The sequence below is a fragment of the Sinocyclocheilus rhinocerous genome, unplaced genomic scaffold, assembly GCF_001515625.1.
Source record: "Sinocyclocheilus rhinocerous isolate Xijiao unplaced genomic scaffold, SAMN03320098_v1.1 scaffold2350, whole genome shotgun sequence".
Classification (NCBI taxonomy): domain Eukaryota; kingdom Metazoa; phylum Chordata; class Actinopteri; order Cypriniformes; family Cyprinidae; genus Sinocyclocheilus; species Sinocyclocheilus rhinocerous.
Genome location: NW_015659938.1, coordinates 1 through 12,715, shown reverse-complemented (window position 1 = coordinate 12,715; position 12,715 = coordinate 1). Strand labels below are relative to the sequence as shown.

The 12,715-nt window shown below is 35.4% G+C and overlaps 4 gene segments (V, D, J or C); 3 read left to right on the top strand and 1 right to left on the bottom strand.

Moving 5' to 3' along the window:
• The window catches only part of LOC107724552 (Ig kappa chain V-I region Wes-like), a 4,461-nt gene extending 1,390 nt beyond the window's left edge, over positions 1-3,071 (top strand). The window contains 1 exon segment of the V gene segment in view: positions 2,976-3,071. Coding sequence covers positions 2,976-3,071 — 96 coding nt within the window.
• Positions 3,072-5,353: 2,282 nt separating this feature from the next.
• Positions 5,354-5,929, top strand: LOC107724556 (Ig kappa chain V region 3381-like). The segment is given in 2 exon segments: positions 5,354-5,421; positions 5,590-5,929. Coding segments are annotated over 2 exon segments (375 nt in total).
• Positions 5,930-6,773: 844 nt separating this feature from the next.
• Positions 6,774-9,126, bottom strand: LOC107724551 (Ig lambda chain C region-like). The segment is given in 3 exon segments: positions 6,774-7,197; positions 8,057-8,108; positions 9,058-9,126. Coding segments are annotated over 3 exon segments (438 nt in total).
• A 2,174-nt stretch (positions 9,127-11,300) lies between these two features.
• On the top strand, positions 11,301-11,847 carry LOC107724555 (Ig kappa chain V-III region NG9-like). The segment is given in 2 exon segments: positions 11,301-11,381; positions 11,501-11,847. Coding segments are annotated over 2 exon segments (396 nt in total).
• Positions 11,848-12,715: the final 868 nt, after the last annotated feature.

Below are 12,715 nucleotides of genomic sequence, written 5' to 3'. Positions count from 1 at the left end.
TATAATATGCTGATTTGCTGCTCAAGAAACCTGAAATCTTTTTTAATTATTATTTAATAATAAATGTTTTTTTGAGCAGCAAATCAGAATATCAGAATGATTTCTGAAGGATCGTGTGACTGGAGTAATGATGCTACAAATTTAGCTTTGAAATCACAATAAATTACATTTTAAAATATATTCAAATGAAAAATAGTTATGTTTTTTAATAGTAATTTTATGATTGTACAAAAATGATATTTTTATTGTTACTATTGGTTTTTAATATTTCTAAATAGTTTTAACTATTTTTATTTCAGTTTAACTTATTTAAGCTTACATTTTAAGTTTATTTAATTGCAAATTAAAATATTAAATAGCCTAGTAAAAATATTTCAAAATTGTACTGATTTGCTGTACATTGGATCAAATAAATGCAGGCTTGGTGAGCAGAAGAGACTTCTTTAAAAAACATTAAAAATCTTACTGTTTGACTGGTAGTGTATAGGCAACTTAAATTTTTCTCTAATTTCTAGCTTTTAATTGGCTTAGAAATCAGATAACTGCCGGACAAACAAACACTTTTTTATCACATAATAAGGCAGAATATATAAACTATAGTTTCAATACTGTAATAAATGCTGTCAGCATTGTTCATATACTTTATTTATTACCTGGAGATGACTTGACAAACACAAATAAACCATATATTGTCGCAATGGTATGTTTAATGTCTTCATGTTTCCAAACGTTTCTGTGTTTCTGTGAAAACAACTGTTTTCGCTTTTGTCCATATTAGGAATTTCCTCGTACGACTTTCTGCCGAGAGCGCCCTCCAGCTTCAAGTATGAATGAAACATACACTGCACGGAGTGTTTAGCGCTCAGCGATGTTCATCTCGCCTTATTCTGGGTCCGAATAAAACATCAGATCATGCACAGACTATCCTGTCTCTTTTAATTTAAATCTATATTTATTCACACCGGCTCTTGAAAACCTCTATGCGAACAGACTTGCCCGAAAAAAGTGCGGAGGGGGGGAATTTATGTGATATTAAAAGTGGGGGGGACACATCCCCCGCGTAATGCCCCTGATTTTATATGTACTTTGAAATATGGTAAATATGTACTTCTGAATAAGCAATTAATGTTGCAGGGGCGTAGTTAGGAGACTAACCAAAACTTGCAACCCCCCCCCAATATTTATGCAATGGTTAATGGAAACCTCGAATCAGGCTATTAATTAATTATTTACATCACGCCTTCGGCTCTTTTATAAGCGCTACCTTTACTTACGAACCGAGCGGAGCAGTTCTCAGCACAATATGACTGAAGCACAGTTCACAGCGGTGCGCGGATAACCGTATACTCTGCGCCACTCACCGGCGCGCTCGAGAAGTGTGATAAGATTTGTGTGAGCCATTCCTATCGCGAAGCTGATGGTCAAATATGTGATCTATTTGAACTATTTAGAGAAACAGCCACTTTAAAATGCTATGGAGAAAGTCGAACAGTATCTAAAAAAGGCAAATAAACTAAAAAGACTGATGAAAAGAGGAGAAAACAGTCTTGAACCAGGAATAACATAAAATGTTTTAAACTTGACCACCTTTACTAGAATTGATCACGTTTTATTGTAGGCTTATTTATTGTGTAAAATTTAGTCTAACTTGTTGTAGAATTTATATTAGATAATCGCTTAAGGGAATAGATTTTTCCATATAGATTTATATTACAACTGTGGCATGTTGTAGCTATTAGTTCTAAATATGCAGGCGGTTGTTTCTTCATAACAAATGCTATATTGATTAATTTAAAAAAGTAATTATTGGCCTGGTAATGATTAATAGGCTAGTCTTATTATAACAAATGGTAAGAACTATGGTACATTGCCTTCAGATATTCCAAAAGATGGCATAGATTAAATCATTCAGAGGCTGATAAACTGTTAAGGAGTAAGAAATAAATAATATCAATATAAGAAAATGTTAAGTTAGATTGACTTCCCATTGCATGTTGAATTAGAACATTCTGTCAAACTATAGCCTGTAAGTGCCTACATAATATAAAATACATTACATATATAGCCTATATCCTATGTAAACAAGTAATTGTTAACTATGATGTTACTTTATTGCACCAACTTTACATAGATGATAGCACAAAATACCATTTCACAAAAATAAATATATAAGCAAACAAACAAATAAATAAACCTTATGAGTGAGCATGACCCGGGACTCTACTAAAACAGTTCACACTTCACCCCCCCAATGTTCAAACTACGCCGTGAAGAGGTAAATAAACTAGTTATAGCTAAAACCTATGAGAGAGAGAGAGAGAGAGAGAGAAATAAGGGTTAGGCGTAAAAGAGCATATAGTTATTGTGTTGGGGCCCCATACCTGAAATTTGCTTAGGGCCCCCAAATCACTAAGTCCGCCCCTGCTTGTTGACATTCTCCTGAAGTGTTTGCATAGAGAGTGTGTTTTACATGAGCGACAAGCTTCAGTGCTCTGCATGTGTTTATAACTCAAACATCAAACATGATCAACTGTTTTTCACTGTAACTGAACCTACAACCAACAAAAATGACTTTCATATCCATATTGATCTGGACGCTGGCAGTATTATGTAGAGGTTTGTGTCAGCAAATACATTACATATATGTTATTTATTTGTTATTTTCATGAGTGTTGTGAAGATATATGGTTGTAAAAGTGTTTGTGATTTCTAATATTTCTCATTTGACAGAATCTATTGGGCAGGTGACAGTGACTCAAACTCCCTCAGTGCTGCTCGCTCAAACTGGACACTCAGTCACTGTAACCTGTACATTTAACAGTGATTCCTGCTGTACTAGTGATGGAAATCCTGCTCTCAGCTGGTACTTACAGAAACCTGGAGAAGCTCCTAAACTCCTGATTTATTATACAAGCAGCCGCCAGTCAGGAACTCCTTCTAGATTCAGTGGCAATAAATCATCTGGGAGAGAATTTACTCTGACCATCAGTGGAGTCCAGACTGAAGATGCTGGACATTATTACTGTCAAAATGTACACAGCGTCAGTGGTGGTTATGTGTTCACACAGTGATAAAGAGTTGTACAAAAACCTCCGTCAGTCAGAGTCACAGTGATGAACTGATGCTGCAGCTGCTCAAACACTATCACACACTACTGACACACAGAGACCAAACACAGGAGTGAAATCAGCTCTATTACAGTGATCTGTCCTGTGACAGACGGGTTTGACTCAACTATGCACAGAATCAGAGAAAACTGTGTTTGTAAAGTGATTTAAAATTAAACAAACAATAATGGTGCAATATGTTTTTTTTCTTTTGTACACTACACTCATATCTTATTATACAGTCATAAAGTCATTGTGAATCACCAGCAACATAAAGATGTTCTTGAGCAGGTAAACAAGTAATTGTTAACTATGATGTTACTTTATTGCACCAACTTTGCATAGATGATAGCACAAAATACCATTTCACAAAAATAAATATATAAGCAAACAAACAAATAAATAAACCTTATGAGTGAGCATGACCCGGGACTCTACTAAAACACTTCACACTTCAACCCCCCCCCAGAGGTCACATTTGTATTCAAATTTTCTCAATTTAAGGGTTTCTAAATTATTAATGCATTTTTAATTATTAATGTCATTTTAATAAGTTTTGATGATCTGTGACCTCTGAAATGACCTTTGCCCCCTCATGGAGATCAGAGTGACATATTTGTTTCTCTCATTGATGTAACTGAATCCTCAGTTGAATCATTAGATGTAGCTTCAGACACATGAATCATGAAACATGTTTTTGACTCATAACATGAGAAAATATCCTAAACACTGTAATGTTTTACATGCATCATCAGCTGTAACCCGTACACAGATTTACATAGAGATGATTTGCATTGCAGCACAAGCTTCAGGAGGTTTTATAGCTCTGTGAGTTTGAACACTGAGAATCTGAACCAACAGCAACCATGAGCTTCATCACCATCTTCATCTGGATCTTCACTAGCTACTGTTTCACGGGTGAAGAGATAAACATACCCCTGCAAACAAGCCTGCGGTGGCCCTTTACTCAGCCCTCACTAGGCCCACACATGCAGGATGCAGTCACCCCGTAACTAATGTCTGGATTGTCAAAAATGTAGTCAAAAGGATTGCAAATCAATGGATTTATTTAATTCAAAATAGAAAACATTCAATTCAGGTTAATACAGCTAATTTAACACTCTGGAAGGGACTACATATGATCTATACAAATATAAAAATACTACAAATTAACATAAAAATAAAAAATACCAAATTATTACTTTGACCTCTGCTGAAAATATGTTTTGATGTGTTAAAGTATTCATTGGCGAAGCTCGCTCTTCCCCTGAGGAGTTTAAAAGAAGTATACTAATAGCACACTTGAATAAACTTCTTTTTCGTAAGGGTAGTCAGCAGACGGTGGTAGCGCTCCTTTCGTCCACCTGCTCTGTCTCTTGAATTCTGCAACCACACCTTTATCTCACTTTCAACTTCAGAATCAGGAGGACTTGGCTGAAAGGAGCATTTTCAAACAGCCTCTGAAAATCAAATCGGCCTACATCAGGGATCCTCGAATCTGGCTCATTAAACTCACTTTCCTGCAGAGTTTAGCTCCAACTTTGCTCAAACTCACCCACCTGTGATTTTCTAATGATCCTGAAGGCACTGATTAGCATGCTCAGGTGTGTTTGATTATTATTTAGTGTTTAAGAGAATTCAAAATTACATTTGCAAAAATATACAAGTAAATATAATGAATCTATACTTCATTAAAATAATTACTTTATTAACAACACATCACAAAAACTCTTTACACACCAGAGATTGATGTAGAATAAAAATGCAAAAATTTCTAAATAAAGTCAAAACATGCAATTTTAGCATCAAACACAATTAAAGCCACAAAAAACAAATCAGTTTTCATATGTAGGTGGGCATTTTCTTTTCAAAGAAATAACTTTCACCAAACACATTCAAACAAACAAGTCATGCAGTTGACAAAAGCAGCGTCTTAAACTGACTTCAACTGCTAGTCAACAGTCTGACAGCTTATAAAAGCTCATGATAACTGTTAAACACACAGAAAACATCATTTAAAAAAAACTGCAATCCAGTGATTCTCAGATGCTCAATGAGCCTTTGTGCATTTGTGTTTTTCTCTGTATAATGTGTCGATGATGAGAGTCGTATGAAGAATGAAGAAATCGACTGACTGAAGGAGGGTTTTTCCACAGAGTCACTTTGCATCGGCACATGCTTCAGCGCTCCGAGTGTTTATAGCGTTCAGACTCAAACACTTTATATCACACTGCTGTTTACCGCGGTACAAAACCAACAAACACAATGAATCTCTTCAGCAGCTTCATCTGGATTCTGACAGCTTTTATTCCAGGTAACAGAAGTGAAAGATGCTCATTTTTGACACTTTAATGTTGATTTCTTCAGCAGCTTCATCTGGATTCTGGCAGCTTTTATTCCAGGTAACAGAAGTGAAAGATGCTCATTTTTGACTCTTTAATGTTCATTTCATTTGATTGAACACATATAATGTTGTTGTCAGCAGCATCCAGAGGAATCACTGTGACTCAGCCTGAAGTTCTGACTGTTTCTAAAGGACAAGATGCCACTATAGAGTGTAAAACTGATGCTGGAATAGATAGCTGGGGTTTAGCTTGGTATCAGCAGAAACCCGGAGAAACTCCTAAACTCATCATTTATAGTGCAGATAGTCTTTATGATGACAGTTTCAGTCGATTCAGTGGGAATGGAGCATATGAAGGGACTGATTTCACTCTGACCATCAGTGGAGTCCAGACTGAAGATGCTGCACATTATTACTGTATGAGTCGACACTCTATCAGTGGTAACTATGTGTTCACACAGTGATAAAGAGTGGTACAAAAACCTCCGTCAGTCAGAGTCACAGTGACTGAACTGATGCTGCAGCTGCTCAAACACTATCACTCACTCAACAGTGAAGAAACAAATACGATCTTGATATCAATTTTGTTGAGGTCCATCATTATTTTTTGAAGATTATTAAAATTATTTTGATAATTTTTTTTTAGATCTTTTATGGTTTATCTCTTCTACTTTCCACTCACTAATTTTTCAATCCATGATGTATTTTTTATAATGCATAATTTCTTTCTTCTTTCTAATTATATATTCATATTCCAAAAAGAATCAGCAGGACATAAATATGTTGCTGCTGAATAGTTCATTCATCATCTTCCAGTCAAAAGTCTCCATCACTAAACAGTTAATTCATAAGCTGTGTAAGTCTTATAAAACTACCACTCAAACTCTATAACTGTCTCATCACTGCATGAGCAGAAGTGAAACTGATCCAGTTCAGAGCGTTTAACCGATCAAACAGTGAAACTTTGAGTTTGAATTTTCATGGATATTAAAAATAAAATATAAAGCATTTATTCAGTTTTACACTTGCTAAATGTTAATCTAACCTACTTAATCTTATTAAATTTGTCTAATATTTGTGAAGTTCATGTTGTTTCATCGTGTATCTGCAGGTGTTTTATTCATGGTCCATTGAGTTAAGTTTCTAAATTTTTTTTTTAAATGTGAGTTAAAGCCGTGATCCAAAGAAAGACCCAAAACAAAAATGACAAAAAAGAACACAAAGACATTAAGTTACAATTGTATTTTATTTATTGAGCAAATTTTAATAGAATCACGACAGAATGATAAAGCACACATATAGTCTTGTATGAAGCACACAAAGCAGAGCATATGGAGATGCGAGCGACTGAAGCTGGATGTGGAGAATGAAGGAGTCGCTCATGTGCTGTTAGTCTCCATGTGAGACATGAGTGAGAAGAGCAGCAGATCTACTCTGAACACTGCTGTCTCGTCACGTGTCCAGTGAGCGCAGGCTGGCCGCTCCGTGTGGCCTCACAGCTCACTGAGACGCTCTCCATCCACTCCTGCTCAGAGAGAGTCAGGCTGCTGCTCCAGCTGTACAGACCGTCCTTCTCCAGGAGCCCAGCGCTGCTCTCCTGAGACCTGCTGCTCCCGTCCACCTTCCAGCTCAGGCTCCAGTCTGACGGGAAGCCCTTGCTGGCCACACACACCAGTGTCGCTGTCTTCTTTGAGGAGATCTCTGCACTGGAGGGCGGCAGGACGCTCACTTTAGGACGAGTGACGCCTGACAAACACACAACAGTCAACTCAGTGAAGAAGAAAGCATTTCTCTCCTTTCAAGTTTATAAAAAATATATGAAAAATTAATACAATTATAGCTTTTCTTGGCCATTTTAACAAAATTAAACTGCAAGTCACCAGAATGAATTTTTACAAAGCATGTGATCAGCAATGAAAGTTTGGTAAAATATATTGATTTGAAGTGTCATTTTTATTATCAGCTTGAATGTAAGTCACTTTGATTAAAAGCATCAAAGATCAGATGTGAATAATCATAACTGCAGGAGTTCATTACAATTTTTGATGACAGCATGATCAATTTTGGTACAAATGTTTATTTAAAAAAAATAGAAAATAGAACCTTTGTCTGGGATGTTTACTATAACAAGAAAAATACCTTTAACAAATATTAACAAAAATACATTCAAGCAACCATAATTTCCAGTTTGAAAATATCTGCAGGCTTTACTTAAAAAATCAACACACTAATCTGAAAATGTAAGTTTAATTACTGTCTTAAATTTTCAAGTAAAATCAAAGTGGTGCCAAAATGACAACAGAATGTAAATTTATTTCTGTGCACATTTTTCACAATTTAGAATTAAATTATCAATAAGGGGAAAAAAATGAGCTGAAGCTTGATATAACAAATCAACTTAAAATAACAGAAATGATTATAGTTCACTGGATGAAATCAAACATGCCATGACAATACAAAAACACCTTTACAATGTTGACTGTCAAACATTTAATGTGAATTAAAAATAAAATTAAAACATATGAATAAGCAGAAAAGTGCATCCTTTCTATAGAGCAACAAAGTCAGTTGTTGTATTAATAATATTAAATGATGATTTACTTACTGCCAACATCCAGTTTGGTGCCGCTGCCGAAAGTCCACCACAGTGATAGAAACTAATAGAGCAGCTGAACAAAAACCTCCTGAACGCTTCACTAACTGCACAAACACACATCAACTGAGTCTCCAACAAACACATCCACTCACAGCAGACATTACATTACTTTACTTAATCTGCTTCATGCAGTCTGCATTATTACTTAAGCACAAACCTGAATTTCTGGGAAAAAAAAAACATTTTATATCATGTGATGCGACTCACAATCAAACTCAGTTGATTCAGTGATTGACAGAGACACGTGTGATGATCCTCATGTCTGTTAAAAACCTGCAGGAAAATCCATGGATTTGGCATAAAATTGAGGAAATAACAGTTGTGTTTCTATCCAACTACAGTCAAAAATATTCTCAAAGTCTCTCAGGAGAGAGTCAGGATAATATACTAAAGTTGGTTTTGAATATGCATTCAGAAGTGAATGGTCTGATATAATTTATAACAAATTGGCTATTAAAATATATAATATTATAAAAAAAGATTCATTTTTCTCATTTCAGTAATTGTATTTTGTGTCTGTTATTGAGCGACTATCTTCAGGTAAATGATGTGGAGAGTGTTTGCATATTGATCAGATGCTTCAGTGCTCTGAGAGTGTTTATAGTGCTGTGAGTTTAACACTTCATCACTGACACACACAACAATCTTCATCAACATGACCTTCATCATCATCTTCATCTGGACACTTTCATACTGCTTTACACTACAAGGTGAATAGTGTATATTTTAAATAATATTAATTAAATAATTTACAGCAACTACACATGAGCTCAAAACTCAGGAGTGAAATCAGCTCTATTACAGTGATCTGTCCTGTGACAGACGGGTTTGACTCAACTATGCTCAGAATCAGAGAAAACAGAGTGTGTAAATTGACTAAATCAAACAATAATGGCGTAATATGCTGTTTTGATTTTGTACAATACACTCACCTTATTATACAGTCATACAGTAAAGTCATTGTGTTGCAGCAGCAACATAAAGATGTTCTTGAGCAGTTTCTCAAGTAGCTCCTTCATCTCAAGTTAATAAAGACGTTGAACTCATTTTCAATTCAAGTTTATTTGTATAGCGCTTTTCACGATACAAATCGTTGCAAAGCAGCTTTACAGAAAATTAAAGTTTCTACAATATATTTCTAATAACTACTGACTCAAAAAAAATCTATGTATTGATCACATTTTATTAAAAAATCTACATTTGGGATTTCTAAATGATCAAAGCATTTGAATGATTAATGTAATTTTAATAAGTTTTAATGGCCTGTACCTCTGGAATGACCTTTGCCTCCTCATGGAGATCAGAGACATAACTGTTTCTCTTAAGCCGAGAACACACTACAGACTGTCATCATGCCGATTGTGAATGTATTTTAGTCTTGACGACGGATCGGGCCTATAGTCGGACTGGGTCTGTTCCAGTTGGGCTCAGTCGCTGTCGGCAGAAAAAGTTGCATAGTGTGTGGTGACTAAAGATTATAATCTTAGAATTCAAGAACCAGTCGTTTTCACAAAGATTTTTTAAAACGTTTAATATTTGCGACTGACGCCAGCGATGTAGGCTATATGCAGCTATGCAGTGGAGATGCGCTCACTGTCACACATCATTTATAGGCTATTCATTCTGTAATTTTGTCAAATATCGCTTTCTTGATTACAAGAAAAACCTCAACTGTTCTTGTTGTGATTTGTTTCTTGACTTTCTTTTAATTCATAAGTTAACATGGCAAATTAAATGGGTTTTAGACTATTCGTTTTTTTCTGCAGTCAAATAGCCTAAATTATGTCAGTGATTTCTCTCATTTTAAAGATTACCGAGAATTATTTTATTTCGATCTGCAGTCTAATAAAAGTTATTAAAAGATAAAAGTTATCTATAGACTACAGGCTAATTCCATTTTTTTCTTAACTTTTAACTTCTTAAAATTTGTCATAAAGAAAATTTAAATCAACTTCATAACAAATACTCTTCATGAATTTTATTCATACGAATATATGAACAAAACAAAAAACTATTCTTCATAACGATTTTTCATAAACAATTTCATGAATCAAAAATATGACGAAAATAAAGTCATTTATTATCATATAGTTTTGTGACAAATGGATGAGAAAATTACAGTGTCTTTCTCTGCAGCTCGGAATGTTGACAGCAACATTAAATAGCATAAGAGCATTAACATTTGCTGTGCTAATAAAATGAACATTTAAATACACAAATAGCATTTTAAATGACTTTTGTTAATTATGCCACTCCGTCATTTGAATCATCAGAACGTCTGTAGCTTCAGACACTTGAGTCAATGTTTTTGACTCATAACATGACAAAAGATCCTAAACAGTGTTATGTTTCATGTACAGTATATCATCTGCTGTAACCCGTACACAGCAGAGTCACAGTGACTGAACTGATGCTGCAGCTGCTCAAACACTATCACTCACTACTGACACACAGAGACCAAACACAGAACTACACATGAGCTCCAAACTGAGTTTAGGAGTCAAATCAGCTCTATTAGACTGTGATCTGTCTTGTCACAGATGGGTATCATTCAAATAGGCTCTGATTCTGAGACAAATTTATATCAAATCAACAAAAAACACAACATTTTTTCTCAGTTCCAGTGATGTAGTTTTTGTGGTTTGTAGATTCTACTACAATCATGATAAACTTGCCTTATGAAACTACCACTCAATCTTCAGAACTGTCTCATCATTGCATGAGCAGAAGTGAAACTGATCCAGTTCAGAGCGTTGAACCGATCAAACAGTGAAACTGTGAGTTTGAGCTGAAAATCAGATTTGCATTGGCAGCTTTAGTGATTCTGATCGTCTCAGAATAGAGCAGCTCCGTCTCCAGAGACCATGTTCAAACCCCAAGAGCTTCAGTTCACATTTACTGCTAAACGCAGCTGTTCTCAATTATTAAAATTAAGCAAAACCATTTTCAGAATCTAAGTCTTAATAAAATTGGTAATTAAAACAGTGTTTTAGCTGAGCTCAAAATAATGCAACAAGTCATAAGCATCTAGTGCTTACTAGCAAAGCTGTTGCACAAACAAAATGGAAAAATTGTGTTTCTGCTGTCTTCAGGTAAATGATGTGGAGTGTGTTTGCATATTGATCAGATGCTTCAGTGCTCTGAGAGTGTTTATAGTGCTGTGAGTTTAACACTTCATCACTGAGAGCTTTTCTACATTTAACTGAAAGAACAACCAGAAAGAAGATGATGATCATCAGCGTCTGTATCTGGACACTCATTCTTTTTGTTCAAGGTTCATTTATAACTCAAAATGTGATTTATATGCATGTGTTTGATAGTAAAACTGATTTTGTTCAGGATACTTTGAATTGAATAACTGTCAATTATTATCTTATGAAATGTCATTCACAGAAACTACAGGACAAATTTCTGTGACTCAGACTCCCTCAGTAGCAGCTGTTCAACCAGGAGAAACAGTTACTTTAAACTGTCAAACTAGCAGAGGAATCGGAGATCGTTCACGGGGTTGTGGTGACTGTCTCTCCTGGTATCTGCAGAAACCTGGAGAAGCTCCTAAACTCCTCATTTATGGCATTAGCTCACGACAGTCAGGAACTCCATCTAGATTCAGTGGCAATGGAGCAAATTATGGAACAGATTTCACTCTGACCATCAGTGGAGTCCAGACTGAAGATGCTGGACATTATTACTGTCTGAGTTTCCACTACATCAACAGTATAAATATATTCACACAGTGATAAAGAGTCGTACAAAAACCTCCGTCAGTCAGAGTCACAGTGACTGAACTGATGCTGCAGCTGCTCAAACACTATCACACACACACACACACACACACACAGACAGAAAGACAGAGGATTTCAACATAGAACTGTCTCATCATTGCATGAGCAGAAGTGAAACTGATCCAGTTCAGAGCGTTGAACCGATCAAACAGTGAAACTGTGAGTTTGAGCTGAAAATCAGATTTGCATTGGCAGCTTTAGTGATTGTGATCGTCTCAGAATAGAGCAGCTCCGTCTCCAGAGACCATGTTCAAACCCCAAGAGCTTCAGTTCACATTTACTGCTAAACGCAGCTGTTCTCAATTATTACAATTAAACAAAACCATTTTCAGAATCTAAGTCTTAATAAAATTGGTCATTAAAACAATGTTTTAGCTGAGCTCAAAATAATGCAACAAGTCATAAGCATCTAGTGCTTACTAGCAAAGCTGTTGCACAAACAAAATGGAAAAATGGTGTTTCTGCTCTCATTTCAGTAATTGTATTTTGTGTCTGTTAATGAGCGACTGTCTTCTGGTAAATGATGTGGAGTGTGTTTGCATATTGATCAGATGCTTCAGTGCTCTGAGAGTGTTTATAGTGCTGTGAGTTTAACACTTCATGACTGAGAGCTTTTCTAAATTTTAACTGAAAGAGCAACCAGCAAGAAGATGATGATCATCAGCGTCTGTATCTGGACACTCATTCTTTGTGTTCAAGGTTTATTTATAACTCAAAATGTGATTTATATGCATGTGTTTGATAGTAAAACAGATTTTGTTCAGGATACTTTGAATTTAATAACTGTCAATTATTATCTTATGAAATGTCATTCACAGAAACT